General features: G+C 48.2%; 1 protein-coding gene across 2 annotated transcripts in view; it reads right to left on the reverse strand.

Moving 5' to 3' along the window:
* TMEM132C (transmembrane protein 132C) overlaps positions 1-21986 on the reverse strand; it is a 168073-nt gene that overhangs the window by 37327 nt on the left and 108760 nt on the right. For both annotated transcript variants that reach the window (XM_063415993.1, XM_063415994.1), the window contains exon 4: positions 3326-3509. In XM_063415993.1, coding sequence (XP_063272063.1) covers positions 3326-3509 — 184 coding nt within the window. The remainder of the gene's footprint in view (positions 1-3325; positions 3510-21986) is intronic.

Genomic DNA, 21986 nt, shown 5'->3' on the forward strand with positions numbered 1-21986 from the left:
CCATCCCCTGCTTCTGCAGCAGGAGCAGAACACTCTGAGTTCAGAATGCAAAGAAACACAAAGCAAGCACTTCCTAATGAGCAACTCAGCACTGAGCAAAGAGCACGAGAGGAGCTGCACTGCCCAGAGAGCAGCTGAGAGCCTCAGCTGCACCTTAATGCTGGCACTGCCAGGTCACTGCATTAAAAACTGCAAACCTGCACTGAGCAGCAGCCCACAGGATGGGGCAGGGGAGAGATTCAGTTTGTATCAGTGGGTGCAACAGTTCCCATCAGTGAAGAATCAGTTTACATCAGCAGATTCCTTTTACTTATTCCAGTTACTGTCAGTCCAGCGGTTTTGATGTCTCTTGCTCCTGTTATTTCCCTGGAGCACATCACTGTGTTGCTGTTCCTTCCTTGTACACACTGTTTAGGCAGATGCAATATGGATTCTGCTAAAACCCTCTCTTTTGACTACAGGAGGAATTTCCATTGATTTCTCAGCAGCTTTACCCTACCACTTGCTCCACTGATCCAAGCCCTGCAAGGCTCTTTTAAAATCTGAGGTTCAATTCTTGCTGACAATGTCAATTCCTTAATCTCTTTCAAAATGCCATAGCAACAGTTGCACCAATCTTTTGAAGACCACTTGGTTTTCATCTTACTGCTCTTTTAGTCATGCAATCAGGCCCAGGGCAATAAAGGATACGTGATCTTTCTTGCCTCCTAAGTTTGGAATGGCTCATGTGAGACGAGCTTTAGTCCATGGGTCAGACTCAGCCTTTTTGTTCCACCCAAACCAGGGAAAAGGCTGCTGAGAGGCTTTGCAGGGTCTCGCTCAGACCAGTGGCACAGACCTGGCCAGCTCCTGCACCCTGGGACACTGCAGGGTCTTTGGGCAGCTCCTTTTCCTGGTCACTTTTCCAAATGTGCACTGATAGCTTTGACTTTGGATGTTCATGGTTTGAGCCTGGAACACTCCACGTTTAAATCAACAAAACCTTTCCCCTGCAGGGGATTACAAACCCCTCTTGCTGCTGAACTGAGATCTAATTTCTGTACACAATCTGCCCTGCTGCTCCGCTGGGCAGTGCAGATAAAGACTCTGACCTGACTTCTCAGCAGAGCCAGCACTGCCCTCTGCCTCTGGTGGGACTCCTGCTCCTGAGCAGGGAACTGCAGGTGATCAGCTGGGCTGATCCAAGGAAGGACCTGTGAGTGTCAGCCAAGAGAAAAGTGAGAATTGCCTTTATCTACATATCCTGCTCGCAAAGCCAGTTGTGCTCTGGTGCTCTGTCCAGCTGCAGGCTGTTAACACAGTGTGTTTTGGCTCTGGCTAAGCGTTATCACAAGGTACAGCAATGAGATAAACACAGGAGAGCTCTGTGAGGAGAAGGGTTTAATGATTTCATTGTTTGAACCCCTGGTTGAACCCACGGTGCCTACTGGCTATCTGTAGGGAATAAAGGATCTCTCCTTACATGATTTACACAACACTAAACTCACCCTTTCAGACCTCCAGTTCTTACAGGAACCCTCGCAGGCAGAGGAATTTTAATGCAGAATAGACACAGGTCTGCAAGAACCCCGTGTGCAAAGGCAAAGGCATTGTACCCTGACAGGAGGTACTGGAATCTCGAGTCCCTCAGAGATGGAACACAGAGAAGCAGCTGATGAATTCCTTCATGGAATGAGCAAGAAGACACAAAGTCTGCCAGCAGACACATGTCTGTTGTTTGGTAGTGGAAGGCATCTATCCCAAAATGAAATCTGACCACAAAAATTCTTCTTCACGCACGTTCTCCAGCCCTCAGAGGACAGATGCTCCAATGAATATTTACTGTTCAAGCTGACAGGTAATGAGGACAATTATTTCCCCCTCAGATCTGGAATGCAGTGCAGGCTTTCTGCTGACTTAACAGCCTGTGGATCAGGAAATTGCTGGGCATGACCTCATTTGATAGAGCAGCAGTTTCACTCTTCAAAGGGGAAGAATATATTGAAGATTGGGACTTCCAGGAAATAATACTCATCTAATTATCTGCTGAACATGGTTCAAAGAAAAGACTGCCAGAATTTTGTCACCAAGATGATGCACCAGAGGGGCAAAATTCACAAGAAGCATAGAGCTATGTCTAACTCTTCTTCCAAATCCTGACCAACAGAAAATAAAATGCTTGCCTAACAACAGCACAGCTGAAATGCTGGAGAATCCAGTGAAATTCCTTATTTTCCTGAAACACTGACCAGAGAAAGGAGATTTGAACCCAAACCATTTATCCACAGGAAAGTCTGCACTTCATGATTCATAAATATATTACTGAGGCTATTATTGTTTTCTATTTCTGACTTGAAACCAAAAGTTCTTACTCTATTAGGTCATCAAGCAGAAGAATCAGCCTCAGCCTACTAAGGACCGACCACCTTGGCCTTCAGCAGAAGCTCCTTGAGGCTCTCTGCAGTTGCTCTGCAGCTTGCAAGCTCGAGGCAATCAGAAGCAGGAAGGAAAATCTACTGGGCTTTGTGGGAAAAGCCAAGAAATTCTGGGTTTGAACCTGAGGGAGATGGTTGAGGAGGCAGTGTCCCCTGTCTCTCAGTTTCCTTCCCTCTGAGCATCCCTTCCTTTTCGGTTTCCCTTCTGTCTGAGCATCCTTTCCCTCTGAGCTTCCCTTCCCTCTGAGCTTCCCTTCTGTCTGAGCATCCCCTCCCTCTGAGCTTTCCCTCCCTCTGAGCTTCCCTTCTCTCTGAGCATCCCCTCCCTCTGAGCATCTCTTCCTTCTTAGTTTCCCCTCTCCTCTGAGCCCCCCTCTCCTCTGAGCCCCCCTCTCCTCTGAGCCCCCCTCTCCTCTGTGCCAGGGTGCAGGTTGGTGCCAGGCTGGCTGCAGGCTCACCCTGTGCAGCAGTGTGATGTGCCCAGAGCAGAGTGAGGCAGCGCCCTGCAGGCAGCACTGAGGTTGTGTGTTTGTGTCTGTCTGTCTGTCTGTCTGTCTGTGTGTCTGTCTGTCTGTGTGTCTGTGTGTCTGTCTGTCTGTCTGTGTGTCTGTCTGTCTGTGTGTCTGTGTGTCTGTGTGTCTGTGTGTCTGTGTGTCTGTGTGTCTGTCTGTCTGTGTGTCTGTGTGTCTGTCTGTGTGTCTGTCTGTCTGTGTGTCTGTGTGTCTGTCTGTCTGTGTGTCTGTGTGTCTGTCTGTCTGTCTGTGTGTCTGTCTGTCTGTGTCTGTGTGTCTGTGTGTCTGTGTGTCTGTGTGTCTGTCTGTGTGTCTGTGTGTCTGTCTGTGTGTCTGTGTGTCTGTCTGTCTGTGTGTCTGTGGTTCCCCCAGCCCACCCCTGGCAGGCAGGGCTCTTACCATGGCCAGGGGCACGATTGCCACCAGGTCCTTCTGGCAGATGAAGATCTCGGCCAGGGCGGGCTCGGAGGAGCCGCGGCGGGGGTACTCCACCTGCCAGCTGATGGGCTGCGTGCCCGACAGGCTGCTGAAGCTGGCGATCTCGAAGTCCAGCTGCACGACCTCGTGGAACAGGCTGGTGCTCCTGGCAGGGCAGAACAGGCAGGGGAAGAGCTGTTACTGGGGCTGCTGCAGTCAGGCAGATTGATCACTGCAATTCAGCGCTCTGCGTGCAGGGATCGCACTTCTACAAAGGCTTTTTCCAGCCTACGGCTGCCCCAGAGCACACAAACTGGGATTATCCAAAATTATTCAAACCTCTTACTGTGGGCACTGTGGAGGGACAGAACCCAGGTTACTGTAGCTGATGAAGGCAAAACACACATTCCATTCCATTCCATTCCATTCCATTCCATTCCATTCCATTCCATTCCATTCCATTCCATTCCATTCCATTCCATTCCATTCCATTCCATTCCATTCCATCCCATTCCATCCCATTCCATCCCATTCCATTCCATTCCATTCCATTCCATCCCATCCCATCCCATCCCATCCCATCCCATCCCATCCCATCCCATCCCATCCCATCCCATCCCATCCCATCCCATCCCATCCCATCCCATCCCATCCCATCCCATCCCATCCCATCCCATCCCATCCCATCCCATCCCATCCCATCCCATCCCATCCCATGTTTTGTACGATTTTGCCCATATGTTTCATGTGCACATGTTGCAAATATGTTTACAAATCTGTTTACAAATCTGTTTACAAATATGTTTACAAATCTGTTTCTGAGTTGAATTTGAACTCCAGTCAACCAAAGTTAAGGCCAGTGCAGCTCACGAAGGCTGAGGAGCCCAGAATTACTGCAGTCAAAAAGAAAAGGTTCTGGAAGAACCACCAAAATCACAGAAATCCTCAGCAACAAAACTCAGTGCAACCAGCACGGGGAAGCCATTCAAACAGTTCACATGATTAAATGAAAAAATGACATTATTAGTCTAATCTTAGAGGTGCCCTCTGGAAATTAAAATCTCAGCTGTGACCAAACAAGGAAAAAAGCTGTGGCAGGTAAAACATACCACGAACTCAGTAAGCAAATTTGAAAAGCAAATATGAACAGACATGCTGGAAATGTACATTTCTTTAACTACCCCAGAAATAATATGAATATATGAAAGAAATTTGCTGGACTAGCTGCTGGTTTAATTAAATTTTTAAAAAAAAAGTTTAAATTCCCTTCATTAGAAATTGTCCATTAACTTTTCTGGAACTTTCCAAATGCCTTCTCCCAGTGTTAATATTCCACTGAATATTACTGCAGTCTAAGCCTGTGGTGAAATGATTGGAAAATGAAGGGAATGACAGGTAACTTCCTAGCTCAGTAACCCAATCCTAGCCCCATCACACCTCTGCCTGCATTCATCACGTAACAGCTTCAATTTTTCCTCTCTTTTTTACATACAATACATGAAGGCCCATTTCTGAGAAAATCCATCAAGAACTGATCATGTACAAAGCACTTAGATTCTCAAGTGCTAAACTTTCTTTCTCCCTCTGAACAGAAATCACCATTTTTTGCTACTTAAGACATATTCTGTGCTTTCCTTTGCGTGATTACTTTGAAAGCAAATGGTTCCCCTGGTAATTATTATTTTGATTATGGGTTTTCATTTGGATGGCTCCCTCTGAAAAGTCTTAATACTGCCTAATGCTTGAAATTTATTTCCTCGCTGTTTTCTTGCTGTGTCAAAAGAGAGACATTGGAGCACTTTTGTGATAGTGGCACATTTCCTGCCTGATTTAGAGAGTGATTTTGGGCAGTAATGTGATAGATGGATGGGTTTAGCAACTCGGAACTCAAGCCCAGCCTGGTGCCATTTGAGGAGTTCCTACTAAATAAATCTTCCAGCCTGTAAATACCAGGCAGCTGCAGTAACTGTGGTTCCCACCCCTCTGGGACAGCTCGGAGTGAACATGCACTGGGTGGAACCAGGTAATTCCTTTGCAAACAGGATCATTTGCAGAGACACCTGAAGCACCTGAGCTGCAGCGCTCACTTGGCTTTGGATTAATGACCTGACATTACTGCACCATTCCTAGCTCTGATCCTTGGGAACTGACAGACAAGAAGAGTTTCCATGTGATTGTCTCAGTGCTTTCACTTGCACCAAAGGGAGAATAAATCTTTGCACACATCAAAGCTGCTCTAAGAGTTAAGAACGCCAGGGAAGTTCTCCAGATCAAGAAGTTTGTGTGCATTTCTCCAAAGATCCTCTGGAAATGTGCATCTTTCCAACAAAAGCCCCACAGCTCTGCTGGCAGCCCCAGAGAGCTCGAGGAGGAATCTGGAGGTGGGGAAGAGCTCATTTCCAGCCACTCCCTGACTCCTGAACCTCTTCTCCCCTTCCCTCAGTGTCCCAGCTCTGCTCCCAGGACTCAGCAGGGGCTGGTGGCACACTCAGTGTCCCAGCTCTGCTCCCTGAGGGGCTGGTGGCACACTCAGTGTCCCAGCTCTGCCCCCTCAGGGGCTGGTGGCACTCTCAGTGTCCCAGCTCTGCTCCCTCAGGAGGGGCTGGTGACACACTCAGTGTCCCAGCTCTGCTCCCTGAGGGGCTGGTGACACTCTCAGTGTCCCAGCTCTGCTCCCTGAGGGGCTGGTGACACTCTCAGTGTCCCAGCTCTGCTCCCAGGACTCAGGAGGGGCTGGTGGCACACTCAGTGTCCCAGCTCTGCTCCCTCAGCAGGGGCTGGTGGCACACTCAGTGTCCCAGCTCTGCTCCCTCAGCAGGGGCTGGTGGCACACTCAGGCTCACGTGGAAGGCTGGCACAGGTCAGGAACAGGTCTGGGTTTTTCCAGATCTTTTATTAACTGACCACAGCCCCACCATTCTGGTTCCACTGGCAACCACAGCACTGGTTCCAGCAATGCTCCTCAGCCTCCTAAGGCCATCCTGTACCTGGGGTGGGTTTTTGATGAGCCGTCCCGGGAAGGAAATCACTGTTATCACCTTTTACAGAGCACCTGCCTAGCTGGCATTTCCAGCTCTCCCCAAGCACTGGCTGTCACTCCCTGAGCTGCTCTGGCCCCTTGACCCATGACAGAGCCAGGCTGCTTCAGTGGTGGAGGGCTATAAAATGGGACCAAAATCCATCTACACATTTCTCATTAATGCTAAAGCACTTTTTTTCTGTAAAACACGATATACAAAAACATCAAAAATGTGCATTGTGCAAGACAAAGCTTTTCTTGGTGCTCTTCCAGGCTGACCTGCATCATTATCCCAGTGCCTGCATGTGAGTAATGCACCCACCTCCCTCCACAGCAAAGCAGCCTCTCTGCAATGTCACACCAGCATCGGTCTCCTCCTTCTCTCTTCACACAGAAGAAACACAGAGATGATCAACAGCTGGGAAAGCATCCACTTGAAAAAAAATATGCCTTCAGAGATGTGTAATGGCTGGGAAAAAAATGCTTCTTGTGAAGCACATTTAATGTTCAGGGCTTGTTCACTGACTGAAACAGCAGTTCCTTAATATCCAACATTTAGAAGTGTTCAGCAGCCGGAACAGCAAGTAATTATAAAACTTTTCTAAAGTACACAGCACGTAGTGATTACAAATGAAGCTTCCTCAAGGAAGAGCTTCTAAGGAATTGCTCCGGGGTGGATATATGAGTCTAATTTGATTGGATTGAGAGTTCCCCTGGGCCAGTTCACTCCTTGGATTTATTTTAATTTATAAAAATGCTAATCACTCAGGGCTAGACTGGAGCACGTGCTAGCACAGGGGAGTGAGGGCTCCTTGTGGTGTGCTGAGCAGCCGTGGAGGGTGGGTGTGAGCACCCAGACATCGGCAGGAGCTGAGACATCAGCAGGAACTGAGCCCCCAGCTCCTCCCTGCAGGGCAGGGATGGGGAATGCACTCCTGTGAGCCCCCAGCTCCTCCCTGCAGGGCAGGGATGGGGGAATGCACTCCTGTGAGCCCCCAGCTCCTCCCTGCAGGGCAGGGATGGGGAATGCACTCCTGTGAGCCCCCAGCTCCTCCCTGCAGGGCAGGGATGGGGAATGCACTCCTGTGAGCCCCCAGCTCCTCCTGCAGGGCAGGGATGGGGGAATGCACTCCTGTGAGCCCCCAGCTCCTCCCTGCAGGGCAGGGATGGGGAATGCACTCCTGTGAGCCCCCAGCTCCTCCCTGCAGGGCAGGGATGGGGGAATGCACTCCTGTGAGCCCCCAGCTCCTCCCTGCAGGGCAGGGATGGGGAATGCACTCCTGTGAGCCCCCAGCTCCTCCTGCAGGGCAGGGATGGGGAATGCACTCCTGTGAGCCCCCAGCTCCTCCTGCAGGGCAGGGATGGGGGAATGCACTCCTGTGAGCCCCCAGCTCCTCCCTGCAGGGCAGCTTAAATATCTTATTTTGCAATATTTACCTTTAAACCATAAAAACCAGCAGAGGAGAAAGAAAAGGGTGATCTATTTTGACACTAGCAGACAGGGAGGACATGATTTCATGGAAATCTATGACAATGAAAATATTATGAAGCTCTCCAAAGGAAAATGTCCAAGGTATGATACTGAGCACACCCATGATCACCGTAAGATAATATATATGTGTATCTTCAGGAGGATGATATAATGCTGCACTTGATTTCTTTGTACAGTCCAGATCAGAGTTAGATTAGTTAATAAGGTTTCTTGGCTTTCTTGTCATAAACTGTGATATAAAACATCACTTTTTGATTAAGGTATTTGGACTAGGACAGGAAATCTCATTTCACTCCCCAGCTCTTCCACAGCATCCTTGAACGACCTCAGGCAAGACATGAAGATACAGATCCTTACAGCTAAAATAAAATCAATAGGCATTAGGCATGGTGGAGCTTTAAAAGCCTCTGAATGTGGCACCTTTGTCGTGCTGCCATGAGCCCCAGGACCCCACAGCAGGGCTGGGGAGAGACCTGAAGCCCACTCCAGGTTCTGCTGCTGGGAGCTGCCCTGTGGGAGGGTAATTCTCAGCTAATTAAATCGGCACTGCCTGCCTGGCAGAGGGTGGAGAGAGCCCAGGGTGGGATATTTCTGTGCCTTTATTCCCCAGGGGAACAAGGGGAAAAGTAAATTTTTCTTCCAGTCTGTCTCACAAAAAAACAACTCAGTGTCTGAATTCTCTGTCCATGTCCTGCCTACAGATGCTAATCTCAGTGGTGCTACACTGAGAACTAACAGCAGAAGTCACGTTGCTAATTAGAGTACAGAAAACCAGAAATGCTCCCCTCCTGGACAGGCAGGCAGCTGAACAAGACAGGCCCTGGAGGAGGGAGACCTGACTGGGGATCACAATAAATCCCCAGTGCTCCCTGCCATGCAGAGCAGTTTCTCAGAGTCACTAATCACCAGTAAACGCTGCACTGGAGACAGCAGGCTCATTAGTCTTCTCTGATACTACATCACACAGCACAAGGTAGATGAGATTGATTTTCCCTGTTCCCAAAGGAACCAGGTGTGCAAGGCACTGTGCAAACAGCTCCTGAGCTGCCTCCAGCTCCCACCTTCACATCATTCCCGTTCCGTTTGCTCAAGGTACACTCATGTCTTCATTACAATTTCAGATAACAAAATACATCAGCAGATTGGTCAAGAAATCAGCTTTTTTCAGTGATTCATCATCTCTCCCTGCCTCTGAGAAGGACATTTTCTCCTCAGGATTCACTCAGTGCTGGAACCTCTCCAGCAGCACCGTAAGTAAGCAGCAGTTTCCTCTTTTGGAGACAGCGAATGTGCAAGCACTGAAAATCTTCCAAGGGACATCACTGGAAAGGAGACCCTGAGCAGATCTTGTCAGAGAGACTCACTCCAAACCCAGAGCTTTCAATGGAGAAAGGAAGGCAGAATCACCTCAGCATCAGCCTCAGATTTTATGGCTCTTTCCGCTTGATAGATGCAGCAAGATGAGATCAAATACCCCAAAGGAGGTTTTATCATTCCCACTTCATTGCTGACTTTAACGTTTGGGAGCAGCCAGTGAAACATTTTCCAAGGCAGGAGATCACCTTTGACAAAGCAGAATAGATAACACATTTCCTGACCACAAATATCTTGCACATGTGTTTTATTCCACTTAGAAGAAACAGCACCCCTGGAAATGATGTAGAACTCCATTCACTAAAGCCATTTGTGAGCTGGGTGGGCTCAGCCTCCACCCTCAGCCCAGGGAAGATGTGCCAGCTGCTGCTGCCATGACCAGGTGCTCTCTGTCCTGCCTGGGCACGGGCACTGGCCTGTGGCAGAGCTGTGCCCTCAGGTGACACAGTGACCACGGCGAGGGACAGCCCTGCTGCTGACTGCTGGGCTCCTGTGCCAGTCACAGCACAAGGCACTCACCTGGAAACAAACTGAAGATGAAGCTGATTATGAATCAGGTGGCAAGAAAAAAGCACATTTCCATGGAAGTGTGTATGCAAATCAAATGTGGGATATGCACATCTCATTTACAAGTCAGGTATCTGCAGATTCCAGCTCCTGTAGTTCTTAGTGGGCTGGGGGTTTTTTACAGCTCTGCCAGTGTAGCTGCTTTTTGGCTGTGTTTAAAACTCCAAAAATATTTGTGCATGAAGATCCCCATTCCTTCTCAACAGAGAACCTGCCTGCTGCAAAAACACCAAGTCAACCATTCACCAGGCAAGTAAAGCTGATATAATATCTGCATTTTGCAGAGGCAACGGATTTAAAGAAGGCACACATTGAATGGCTTGGCAAGGAGAGTAACAGCATGTAAGTGTTGGATATTGTGGTGAAACAACTAAGAAAGTAACCCTAGGGTGAACTGAAGTTGTTTTCCACAATTGCTGGCCATGGACAAAGTCCATGGGGCAAGGAAAAGCCAGGATTGTGGGTGCCAGCCCCAGGCTCCCCCCGCATTCCCTGTGAGCGACTGCAGCTTTCCAAGTGTCCTTTTCCAGGGCTGTTTCAGACCAGACGCAATGGGCAGCAAGTGCTCGGTGGCAGCTGTCTGAGGAGAGCTCCAGCTCAGCTGCAGAGCTGCTCGGGGTGTCTGTGGGAAACCCTGAAATGAGCTGTGTCCTCTGAGAAATAAACTCAGCAGCTGCCATTTCATCACAGCAAACCCCGTTTGTGTGGAGTCCCCTGGACTGGGAGCTGCAGGGAATTGAGTAATACTGTGTTCAACCCAAGGCTGGAGAACACCAGTCTGGGGAAGAAGCAGTTTTCTTTCTACAAAGTCAATATATTTTTGTAAACTTCACTAGGAGCACTCTGCAGCATGGATGTGTTCCTCTCTCCCAATCTCAGGCTGGATCTCCTGTCTCAGACCATCTAATTCCCCTTATTAATATTTGGAGAATGTTTGTGTTACTCTTTCAATCCCACTCCTTTGTTGTACATTCTCTTTAATGTTGTGTGCTGCTCTCATGGTCTCTCCTATGCTGAAGCCAAACACGAGTGGAGTGAAGCAGAAACCCAAACCAGTGTAAGGAAAAGGCTGAGCAGAAACAGGGGGATAAATCCTGAGCTCGTGGAACTCCGTGGAAATGGGAATGGCTGGGTGAAAACTGGGAGGAGCCAGGTCAGTGAATTCCCTTCCAACCCAGGCCACTCCATGATTGTACAATTCCCTGTCTGCTTTCCCTGTCTTTTTTCCTTCTTATGAATGTTTCAAACAAAAGAGAATGAGCTGGTGCTGGTGAATGTCCTGGGGAAATCAGACAAAAATGTGACCAACTTCAGGCTGCAGCTATAAACCAGCTCTTATTCAAATTTACAAAAACCACGGACCCTGGGGCTTTCAGTAGCTGCAGTTGTGGAAGTCTGATGGACAAACCTTTATTTTACAGTTCATAAAGCAAAGCTTAACAACGCTGCCTTCCTAATGCCATCCAAAGCTCCTGCTCATTGTAAATTTAAAAAGAAGCTTACTGAAAATGGAACTAGCATAAATACTGGAGGTAGATCCATTACATTTCATGATACAGTTATTTGGTGGTAGTTCACTCCTCCTGTTCAAGGATAATAAAAGGGAAAATGTCCCCATGACATTCAGTGGCAGAAATGTCATTGCTGAAGTGCCTGTGATGTGCAATTAACATTTTTAAGGATTCATTTAAGCGGATACTGTCACGGCTGATAGATCTGAGATCACAGCAACTATCTGAGCTTGGATTTCTGCCTAATTCAGCATCTCACCAGCAAGTTCACCCTCACACTTCTGGATATTTATATTATTCTTTCTCCTTATGTCTACTGCATTGAGGGTACTATAAAAAATTGATCATTTGATAGATTTATCCTTTTATGATTTATCACTCAAGGCCAGGCTGGATGGGGCTTGGAGGAGCTGTTCTGATGGAAGGTGTCCCTGCCCACGGTAAGGGTGCCATGGTGATGGATGATCTCTAAGGTCCTTTCCAACCCAAACCATTCTAGGATCCTCTGACTTTTCCCCACTCCATCACTAATGTTGTGTCACAATCACAGTTTCCATCAAAAACCCCCTGTTTTCCTTTTTTTATTTTTGATGTTCTGCTTTCCACAAACAAGTTGCAATTTTCACAAAGACAAATACTTCGTTTTGAAGAGAAAAGTGACTTGTGGGGCAAAATCTGCTTGGTGTTAGGGTGGATTAAAGAAGAAGTCACTGTGTATTGTGAATGAGGGCACTGTCACGAGCAGGATGGGGATTTCAGGTTCTGTGTTCATGAGGAGAAGTTCTGGATCTTTGTTCCTTGGCATTCATACCTGACCCTGCTGTTTACCAGATTGAAAAGGCAGGAAAATACAGAAGATACCTGCCAGAGCAGAAATCTGTCTCTAAGCAGAATGTTTATCAAGATTTGCAGGAGACTGCAGCTCCTTTGGAGGTTTCCCTGGGCGTGTGAGTGTTTGCTCCTGCTCAGGCTGAGCGTGGCCGTGGCTCCCCAGCCCTGTGTGACTGTCAGCCCGTGGACAGCAGCGTGTCCTCAATATTTCAACAAGACAAATGAAGGAGACATGATCCTAATGGTAAATGGCCGGGAGAAAAGCAAGTGCCTCCTGGACTGACAGAACACTTGCAGAGAGGCTGGAGAGCAGCTCTGAAGTGATGACTCTGACGTGTGTGCCTCTGTCCAGAGCTGCCTTTCCCCTACAGCACCTCCATCAGAAAATTGCCATGTCTCATTTGTGGGGAAACCTCAGCTCCAAATGTGCTAAATCAGGCAAAGCAAGAAAACACAGTGGGCTTGGAGGAGGCTTTGCAGAGATGTGCTTCACAGAGGTGACTTTCCACTGCTAGGAGAACAATTCCTTCCTCACCTGACCCCCGGGAAGAGTGCAGGAGTGCTGGGGAAACCACAGGCTCCATGATATCAGAATACTCTGTTAACAACAGCAAGATTTCTATTGCAGAAAGCAATAAACAGAGCCTGGCACGGAATCCTCCATGCAGCACAGAGTTACACATTTGCCTCACCGCCCAGAGCAAAGATTTCCAACTCTGCTGTCATTTTTTTCCAAGCAATCATTGCTGCCTTTTTATGCCCTTCTTTCTATGCCTTTTTATACTAGGTGAGTCAAAGCAGGTTTCTATGCAATTATACAGATGACATTTAGGGGACACTGTCCAAAAAAAAAAAAAAAAAGAAAAAAGATTCTAAAGAACACAAGCTTTCCCTTTGTTGTTGAAATCTTCAATGATATTAGTCACCACTCTGCTCTTGGCTGACTTTGAAGGCTTTGTTTGATCCCAGGCAGGACTGGGCTGATGGAAGTCCAGCTTCCCAAGGCTCTGGGGAAATGCAAAGCCAAAGTCAGAAGCTCCTCTGGGCCTCTCAGTTGCATTTACACCTTTACCTGGAGGTTAGGAAGTTTTCTTACACCTGTTCACTGTTCCTGCAGAGGAGCAGCAGCAGCAGTGACTCCACAGCTGAGTGAACGTCCCATGAGAGACAATTCTTAAAGACATTAAAGATTAAAGCATCCCACGTCTGTCAGCCCAGGGTGGGCTCTGCTCCCACCTGAGCTGCCAGTGCCAAACACACTCTAGGCAGAGAAAATGTGGGAAATGGATTTACAGAGAGTTCCCAAAGCCTGGCAGAGGCTCCCACAGCCCTGTGCACCTGTGTGCAAACCCTGAGATAAAGTGTGTGACTGAGAAAGGCCCTGGGGTGGGACAGACACTGCTGGGAGAGAAACGGGACTGGAACAAGTTTCAAATGATGGCCTTGCAAACAGACTGGAGATTGGAGAAACAGAGCTATGGAAGATGGATTGTAGCAGGGCCATGTGGGGTATTTTAATAAATGATTGGTTTAGAAGCATGAGCAGCGTTGTGTGGCAAAAGCTGATAGGCAAAAAACCACTTATAATGGATTGGAATTAGGAAATAGTTTGGCTTCTGATTGTGATGGGGTGAATTGTAACATCTGCACCGTCTCACCCTTCTCATGAGACTGGAAATGGAATAAAGTCTGTAAAACACCTCTGAGGAGCCCGTCTGTGGGTCAGAAAAAGGGTTTTTCTGACAAGAAAACCCAAGAATGCTGTCATGGGTTCTTGTTTGATACAGCAGCCTTGCAAAAAGGTTAAACAGGGGGAAGGATGATGACAGCCAAGCAGACGGGGTGGTCATGGAAATTATCAGCACCAACAGAAAGGGGTTTGCCCCTTGCAGCCTCCTCCCAGCTCAGATCCTCCACCTAGGCTGGTTTTCCTGGGGCAGCAACCTGTCAGCTGCCTTCAGAACCACTATAACAGGAGTGGATCATGGGCACGCTGTAATTCCCCTCAGCCTGCAGCACTTTCCCTTCAACACAGAAAGCAGAGCGTGCAGGAAGCGATCCACCCAGGAAAATCTGTGTCAACATCTCTCCAAACTCTAGAAGCTGCACACTGAGTGCTGCTGACCGTCCCCCTGTGCCTGGGAAATCAGCGTGGTGACAGCCCTGAGCCAGGCTCGTGTGACACTGCGGTCCCGACCTTCCTTTGGCTCGAGTCAATCGCTGTTGTGCTTTTGATTTTGATGGCAGTGGGGCCACTGTTGCAGTGTCACCTCTCCTGTGCCCTCAGGCGCCCTCTCCAGCAGCACTGTCAGCTCAGAGAAGGCAGGACAGTTTGAAAGTGTTTTCTGAAGCCCAAGGCAAACCAGGAGATGACCTTTTCCACCAGCAGAGAGCTCTTGCAGGCTGCTATTGAATATTCCACCAGCTGGAACGCTCTGCCCCCACAGATGACCTGGCTGCACTGCAGAGGGATGGGTTTCCCTTCTGCTGTCCCTCTCCTCACCCTAATTCAGAGAAGGGGTCACAGTGGGGTTCTCCTGTGCTGCACACCTTTGTCACTGCCCTCACAGGGATTCCCTGTTCCATGGCATCACTGGTCACCGGGCTGCAAAGGACTGCACAGGGCACAGGAACTCTTCCTCTGCTTCAGCACAAACAAAAACTTCCCCTTCCAGGTTCTTAACGCAGAGATAAAACCTGGTAAAACCTCTGCAGGGCAACGTGGCAGCAAGAGCTGGGTTTGCAGGAGAGTTCTCAGTGCTCTGGTGAGGGGGAGCTGTGCCGAGCCAACGTGGCAAACACGGGGCACAACCCTCTGCAAACACCCCGCAGTGGCTGAGAACACAGTACCACAAACAGAGAGGATTCTCCCGTTCTAGATGGGAGAATCTTCAGAGTCTGTCACACATTCCGAACACGCTCATATCTACATGACATTCAATCAAAAAGCTTTTTGAAAATGGACAAATATTTTCTTAATATTTTTTAGCTGTATTGCCAAATCTTCCAAGAATTAGTTTTTGCTAGGAAGATGGCTGTTATTTTTGCAGATAGGATATCTGTGCTATCCAGTTATTTCTATAAAGAGACTTGGCCTTTAGGACTAATTTAAAGGGTTTCCCAAAGCAGATGGAGCCTTTTGAATATAGAAAAAGGGATTTACAGGATTACTGAGCTCCAAGTATTCAAATATAAAGACAAAATTATGCCTAAGGCAAGTAAGAAATGCTCTAGGCTATCAGAGATTGTCTCTTCATCCTCAGCAGATGACACCTAGTGTAAATTGACATTATTTCCTGACATCAGTCGATTTTTATTCAATTCCTCTTGTTGATGATGTGGTTCACAGATCATCAACAAGACACTAAATGTCTTGGTGAAGAGGACAGAGAAAGGGAAGAGAAAAACCAGAGAATGTCTAAACTGGCTGTATTAAATTATCATGCAGTGCTCCCACGTCCTACCTGTGCCAGCAGACACAAAAAAGGAGCTCCTGGAACCACTGATGTAATTTACTGGCAAGCACAAAAGTATCTGTGACAAGCCAAAGGCTGAGGCCATGGAACCTGTGAATGAAATGCTCTGTGTGTGCTCAGGGGGAAGTGACACAGACACCGGCAAACAGCTGGACAGGCCGGGCTTGTCAGGCTGGGACTGGATCTGCTCCCCTTCCCCTTCCCAGCTCTCAAATTATCCCTCCAATTTTGGTTCTCCCCTGCTAGCCAGGCTCAGTGTGATACCAACCACACAGCCGGGGCCCTTTCCATGCAGGGGAACACTGCCAAAGGGGATCCAGAACACAAATTCTGGTAAATTCTCTCCCTTGCTCGCAGCTCCGTTTGCTGTTGGCTTCTGGAAGGTCCCCGTGGCGTTCAGAGCCTGTGTCAAAGCCCTTTGGGGCTCATGGAGTGGCTCTGTCATCTCACCCCACTCATTTCTCTGCCCTGGCCTCCTGTTAAGCCTGCCAGAAGAATTGGCTCAATGCAAGAAAACCAGGAGCTCCTTAAAGATGTATTGGCACATCTGAGCTGAACTTCCTCGGGTGAAGAAGTTACAACAAACGGCTGTGCTGTGAACTTTGAAGTAGCAATTTGTTAAAGAGGCGGTGATTTCCCTCTCTGAACAAAGCTCTTTGTGCTGTGGAGCCTTGCAAAGGCAAATGATGTGTGTTAGAAACATTTTCAGAGGTATTGATACAAAGGACTGGGTGATGAACAATGTTTCAAAAACAAATGAAGGCTGCCCAAATAGCTGCTCCCCGGCAAGCTGAAGTTACAGCCTAAAGCCTGGCACTATATTTATCAATATTTTCATTTCCAGCTGCATTTCCTGACATTTATGGGAGAAGAAAATTCTGCAAAAGGTCAGTACAGGACTCAAGTGTTATTAAGTGTGTGATCTAACAAAAGAGCAGATGACTTTCACTCACACTCGCCTGATCATTCTGTGAACTCACAAACAACTCCTGACCTCTTCCCCAGACCCAAACAGAGATCCACGCTGGGTGAAACCCCCTCCTGCAGCACTTTAAATGCCTCTGAGGGCTTCGAAGCAGCCCGGAATTATGGCTTAGACTTTGTCCACCTGTTTTTCCTTCTTTCCTTTGAATGCTGGCACAACATTGTCCTGAGTGGTGCTTTACATTGAAAAGATGCTTTCACTTAACAGGAGACTTTGTGACCACACTCAGACCAAACAAGTGTGAAAGGATGTCAAGGAGTCACGGATAAACTGGAAAATGAATTGTTCCAGACCCCAGCAAACACCTGCAGAAGCTGCGAGCTCCAGCCCCCAGGCTGTGCCGGGATTGCAGGGGCAGCCCCTTCCTCCCACACCCCCAAAAGCTGAGCACAGGAATCTGTGCCTGAACTGAGCTCCACCTTCCCCATCCCTCCCTGCCGGCTCTGCTGCAAGACTGCACTTGCACTTCCACTTTTCCACAAGTACACTTCACTTTATTTTTCCCACACTGCTTCTCAGGCTTTTGGGAAATTCCATATTACCACACCAAAAGCTCCCAGTAGCAGCCAGAACTGCTTTTATTGCTGTTTAACACAGTGCTGAATTTAAATGGCTAATGTATATGCCTCTCTCACACATGAATACAAACTGCTGCATAGCAAAACTTTATTTTATCAAATTAAAATGCACTATAGCACGAATTTATTGTATCTTTGCTCGTAAGTGGTTTTATGCATTTGATTTTTTTTTTGTCTTTTAGGGTTTTGGCAGTCGATGGAAAGCAATCAAAGTCCCATTTGAAGCAGCCGTGTAAGCAATTCTCATTTACAGAAGACAATGAAAAATTAATCTAAAATGAGTGTAACTAAGTTTTCATAGAAACAACAAAACCACTCAGACATTATCATTTTCAACAGCTGTTTACTGTCTTCATCTACAAAATCACCTGTCAAATTTTACTATTGCCTCCAGAGGGAAAAAAAGCCAACCCCAAGTGCCTCTGTGAGTTAATAAAATGCTCCACATGTGACACAGACACTGAGGCTCCCCTTCTGTCAATTATAACGCTTGGCAGGCATGATTGAGGTGATGTTCAACACCCCCTCTCCTGCAGGTCTGGATTCCACACGTTTAACTACAGGGGAACAAATTCAGGGTAAAGCCGGGTGTTTTCCTCTCTCCTGCTCCGTGGAACATCTGCCTCCTGTGCCAGGGGGCAAAGCCACACGTGTCCCTCCTGGAAAGCTCCAAACACAGCTCTCCCCCAGCTGGAGGGGGGCCAGGAGGGCTGCAGAGAGTGGAATACTGTGCTGGGGAATGGACACTCCTGTCCAGCAGCAGCAGCCTGTCTCTGTGCTGTGCTGGGGAATGGGCACTCCTGTCCCAGCAGCAGCAGCCTGTCTCTGTGCTGGGGAATGGGCACCATTCCTGTCCCAGCAGCAGCAGCAGCCTGTCTCTGTGCTGCTCTGGGGAATGGACACTCCTGTCCCAGCAGCAGCAGCAGCCTGTCTCTGTGCTGCTCTGGGGAATGGACACTCCTGTCCCAGCAGCAGCAGCCTGTCTCTGTGCTGTGCTGGGGAATGGACACTCCTGTCCCAGCAGCAGCAGCCTGTCTCTGTGCTGCTCTGGGGAATGGACACTCCTGTCCCAGCAGCAGCAGCCTGTCTCTGTGCTGTGCTGGGGAATGGACACTCCTGTCCCAGCAGCAGCAGCCTGTCTCTGTGCTGCTCTGGGGAATGGACACTCCTGTCCCAGCAGCAGCAGCAGCCTGTCTCTGTGCTGCTCTGGGGAATGGACACTCCTGTCCCAGCAGCAGCAGCAGCCTGTCTCTGTGCTGCTCTGGGGAATGGACACTCCTGTCCCAGCAGCAGCAGCCTGTCTCTGTGCTGCTCTGGGGAATGGACACTCCTGTCCCAGCAGCAGCCTGTCTCTGTGCTGCTCTGGGGAATGGACACTCCTGTCCCAGCAGCAGCCTGTCTCTGTGCTGCTCTGGGGAATGGACACTCCTGTCCCAGCGGTGACTTGGTGGGGAATTTGGCTGGCAGAGCACATGGAGCTGGTTAATTCCAGCAATGCCAAAGGAACACCAGAAGGATCCCAAAGGGTGCAGGGGCCGTGCTGGTGGCAGCCTGGTCCCCTGGCATGGGGATCCCCGGGGACAGCCCAGCTTTCTGCTGGTGGCTGGAGCTGGGGCTGGCCCAGCACGCACAGGGCAGCAGCCCAGGAACGGCAGGCAGGCAGGAGAGACAAGCACACAGCAGCTGAATGAACTGTCCTTCACAGGCAGATTCTCAGGCTGAACGCTCCCAAAGGCTGTCTCGAGTGCTGCTGTCTCTAATTTCAGATTTAGGAGAGGGGAAGGAGTTAATGATTGAAGGACAGCTACGGGGAGTGGGATGCACAGCTCCTACTGACTTCCTTAATGGTGGTAAAATGTGCAAATCCTGTGGACTGTAGCTGAATTTAAATTACAATGATTACAAAATATAAAGCCTAAAAAAGAGGATTTATACATGAGCAGATTTAGCCGAGACACAGACTCCCTCAAGACCTACATTTTGTTTACATGCAAAGCAGACTGCGCCTCCTGAATGCCTAAACCCTGACAACAATTATTTATATATCTCCCCACCCTCCTCGCCATCATTCCTGCTGCTAAATGCCCTGGGGAATATCTCCTGGGTACGGGTTCATCCCTGTTTTCTGGCCATGGTCCAGCAAACCACTTTCAGTGTGTAAACAGCCCCGCTGCCTTAGAGGGGCTGCTCATATGATGCACAAGTCCATAAGGACACGTCGCTTTAACAGATCCATAACATCAACAACAACAGCAATGCATTTCCCCTGCTGCTTTCACACAGAACTCTCATGCACAGCTCTGGGAGGACAGCACTATTAACCTATTTCGTGTTATCAGAGCTGGGGGACAGATAAATGAAGTGACTTGCCCAAGGTCATGCAGGAGTTCATGGGAGAAATGAGGACACAAACAATACACCCACATTTAAACTGAGTCCTGAGCAGTTTGCAGAGCTCTGCCTACTGTGTGAGGGAGGCTTTGAGTGCTCTGACACTGGTATAAAGGAAATCAGGGAGTTATATAGTAGGAACCAAATATTTTAAACATGATTTGCATTTATTCTCAGGTTAACCAGTCCAGATGCACCTATCCAGAAAGTCTGGGGACAGTTTAATTCATGTTAAAGCCAAGAAATCATAAAACTGAGGCTGTTCCACACTCTTGACCCAGATGCAGGAATAAACTCAAACACGAACATCGTTCTAAATTGCTGAAAAACAATCAACACGCAGTTACTGATAATGGAATTTAAGAAATTGTAGTGCCATCTTTAACCAAAAACTAACAGTCACTGTTCAGCACAACCCTGCCTTTCCCTGCAGCCCCATGTAGAGCAGGTCCCTGCATTTCCCCTCCTCCTTTCTCCATCTCAATCTGTACACAAATTTGCACTAGGGGGTCCCTATTACGTATGTTACCATTTTATACCTCACTCTATTTCAAGAAATATACTTTGCTTTCAAGTTTAAGTCTGTTGCAAAATTGTCGTTGGGATGCAGGTGAAGTTTCTAGAAGTACCTTGTTGCCACATTCCAAAGTGCTGGGGTAGCTCTGGGGTTTTCAAGAACACAAGTTCCTTTCAAACTCTGATTGCTTTCAAATGCATCTGCTTTCTCCCAGGCACTGGGAATTCGAGGCCCCAGAAGTTCTGAAAATTCCAATAGGTGTCAGGCTGTTGAAATAACTGCTGTTTTAAATTTAGGTACTACAAACTCCAGTCATCAAAGTATTTCTGCATTGCTTCACTTGGCACTGCAAAGCCTAAGTGAAACAGATGGCCAGCTCAGGTTTCCAAAAGTGACTCAGATACTCAGGAGCCCGACTCACACAGGAAGTCAATACCAGTTAATCTTCCAAATGTCAAATGGCACTTTGGAAAATAGCACTTTCCATTACCAGCGAGGACCCGGAACTCTGCGCTTTGTAAATGTTTGCTTTGTACCGAGCAATACCCCGGGCTCCTGCCTGTCTCTGGTGTTCAGAGGACAGGGAGCACGTGGGCAGTGCAGTTTGTGCAGGCAGCCCTGCAGCACTTTTCTCCCTGCAAAGGGCACTTCTAGGCAGCAAGCTAAAGGTGGGGAGGAGAGAAATGAAGAGTAAAGACACTCAGAATTAGCAGCACAGCGCTCCCCTGCCTGCCACAGCCTTGGCAGTGAAGGGCAGAGACTGCAGCCACCCCACACACCAGCTCTGATCCTTGGGGGCTTCATCAGTGCTCAGCAGAAATGTCAGGAGGGAAGAAGGGCTGCATCAGACACGCCTGCAATGCCACCAGGGCTTTAATCCATGCATGGCTGGGGTCTCTCTGACAAACACCCAGCTCTCACTCATCCCCAGGGCAGGGGCAGCTTCCTGGGCAGAAAACAGCACCCAGCACAGACTGAATGCTCTGGATTTGAGAGATCAACCACTTCCCCCTTCTGGAAAAAGGACCTTTGGCCCAGGCCAAAGCTCTGCTCGTTCTGGAGAGCTCCCAGGCAGCAGCAATTCCATGATCCATGGTCACCCGAGGAACTCCTGGCACATTTCTGCTGCCAGAGGGTCTAAACCAGATCCATGTCCTTCCCAGAAATCGGCTGGAACTGGAGGGACAACTGAGCTGAGTGCTGCTGGTATTTCTAACCTGGAACGTCAAGCAGAGGAATAATGGCCATTATCTCCCGTATATATCTTAGGAGAGGGAGAAGTTAGGGAGGTGATTTCTACCCACACCAGTAAGTCTCGGAGCAAAGTGACAGATGAATGTGGCAGGTGGTTTAGAGAAGAGACTAGAGGGACACCAGCCCTACAAAGACTTTGAAGGTTAACTTCATACACCTTTAGGAAACTCTGGGAAAGCCTGCAAGTTCCAGACATGCAAATCTGGAGTTTTCAGGTATCAGCAGAAACAAATTTGGGGTTAGATATCTACAGAACCTTGGACAAGAGTGAAAATGCAGTCACTGACTGATGGCACAATGGAAACTGTTTCTACAGCCCAGTGAGCAGGAATGCACAGGAGGAAGCCAACACCAGGAATGGCATACTGCAAACTGTAAAATTAGAAGTGCATAGATCTCCCTCTAATAACTTCAATCTTTTGTCTTTGTTTAGCCCTCTGTTGTTTTCAGTACAAAGAAAGAACCTTATGGCATTAGCCCCAGGAGAAATGTGACTTTCCTTAGAAAAAGAACAACCATTATCCTTTTCAATTCCCTTTCAACAGCAGTAATTTCAATACTTTCTTTTAAAATTTAAGTTACTTAGCAAAGAGAGAATGAATGTTGACATATCTTTCCTGCATCTAATAATCTCTTCCTTTCACTTAA

This window comes from Prinia subflava, chromosome 19 (assembly GCF_021018805.1).
Source record: "Prinia subflava isolate CZ2003 ecotype Zambia chromosome 19, Cam_Psub_1.2, whole genome shotgun sequence".
NCBI classification, from domain to species: domain Eukaryota; kingdom Metazoa; phylum Chordata; class Aves; order Passeriformes; family Cisticolidae; genus Prinia; species Prinia subflava.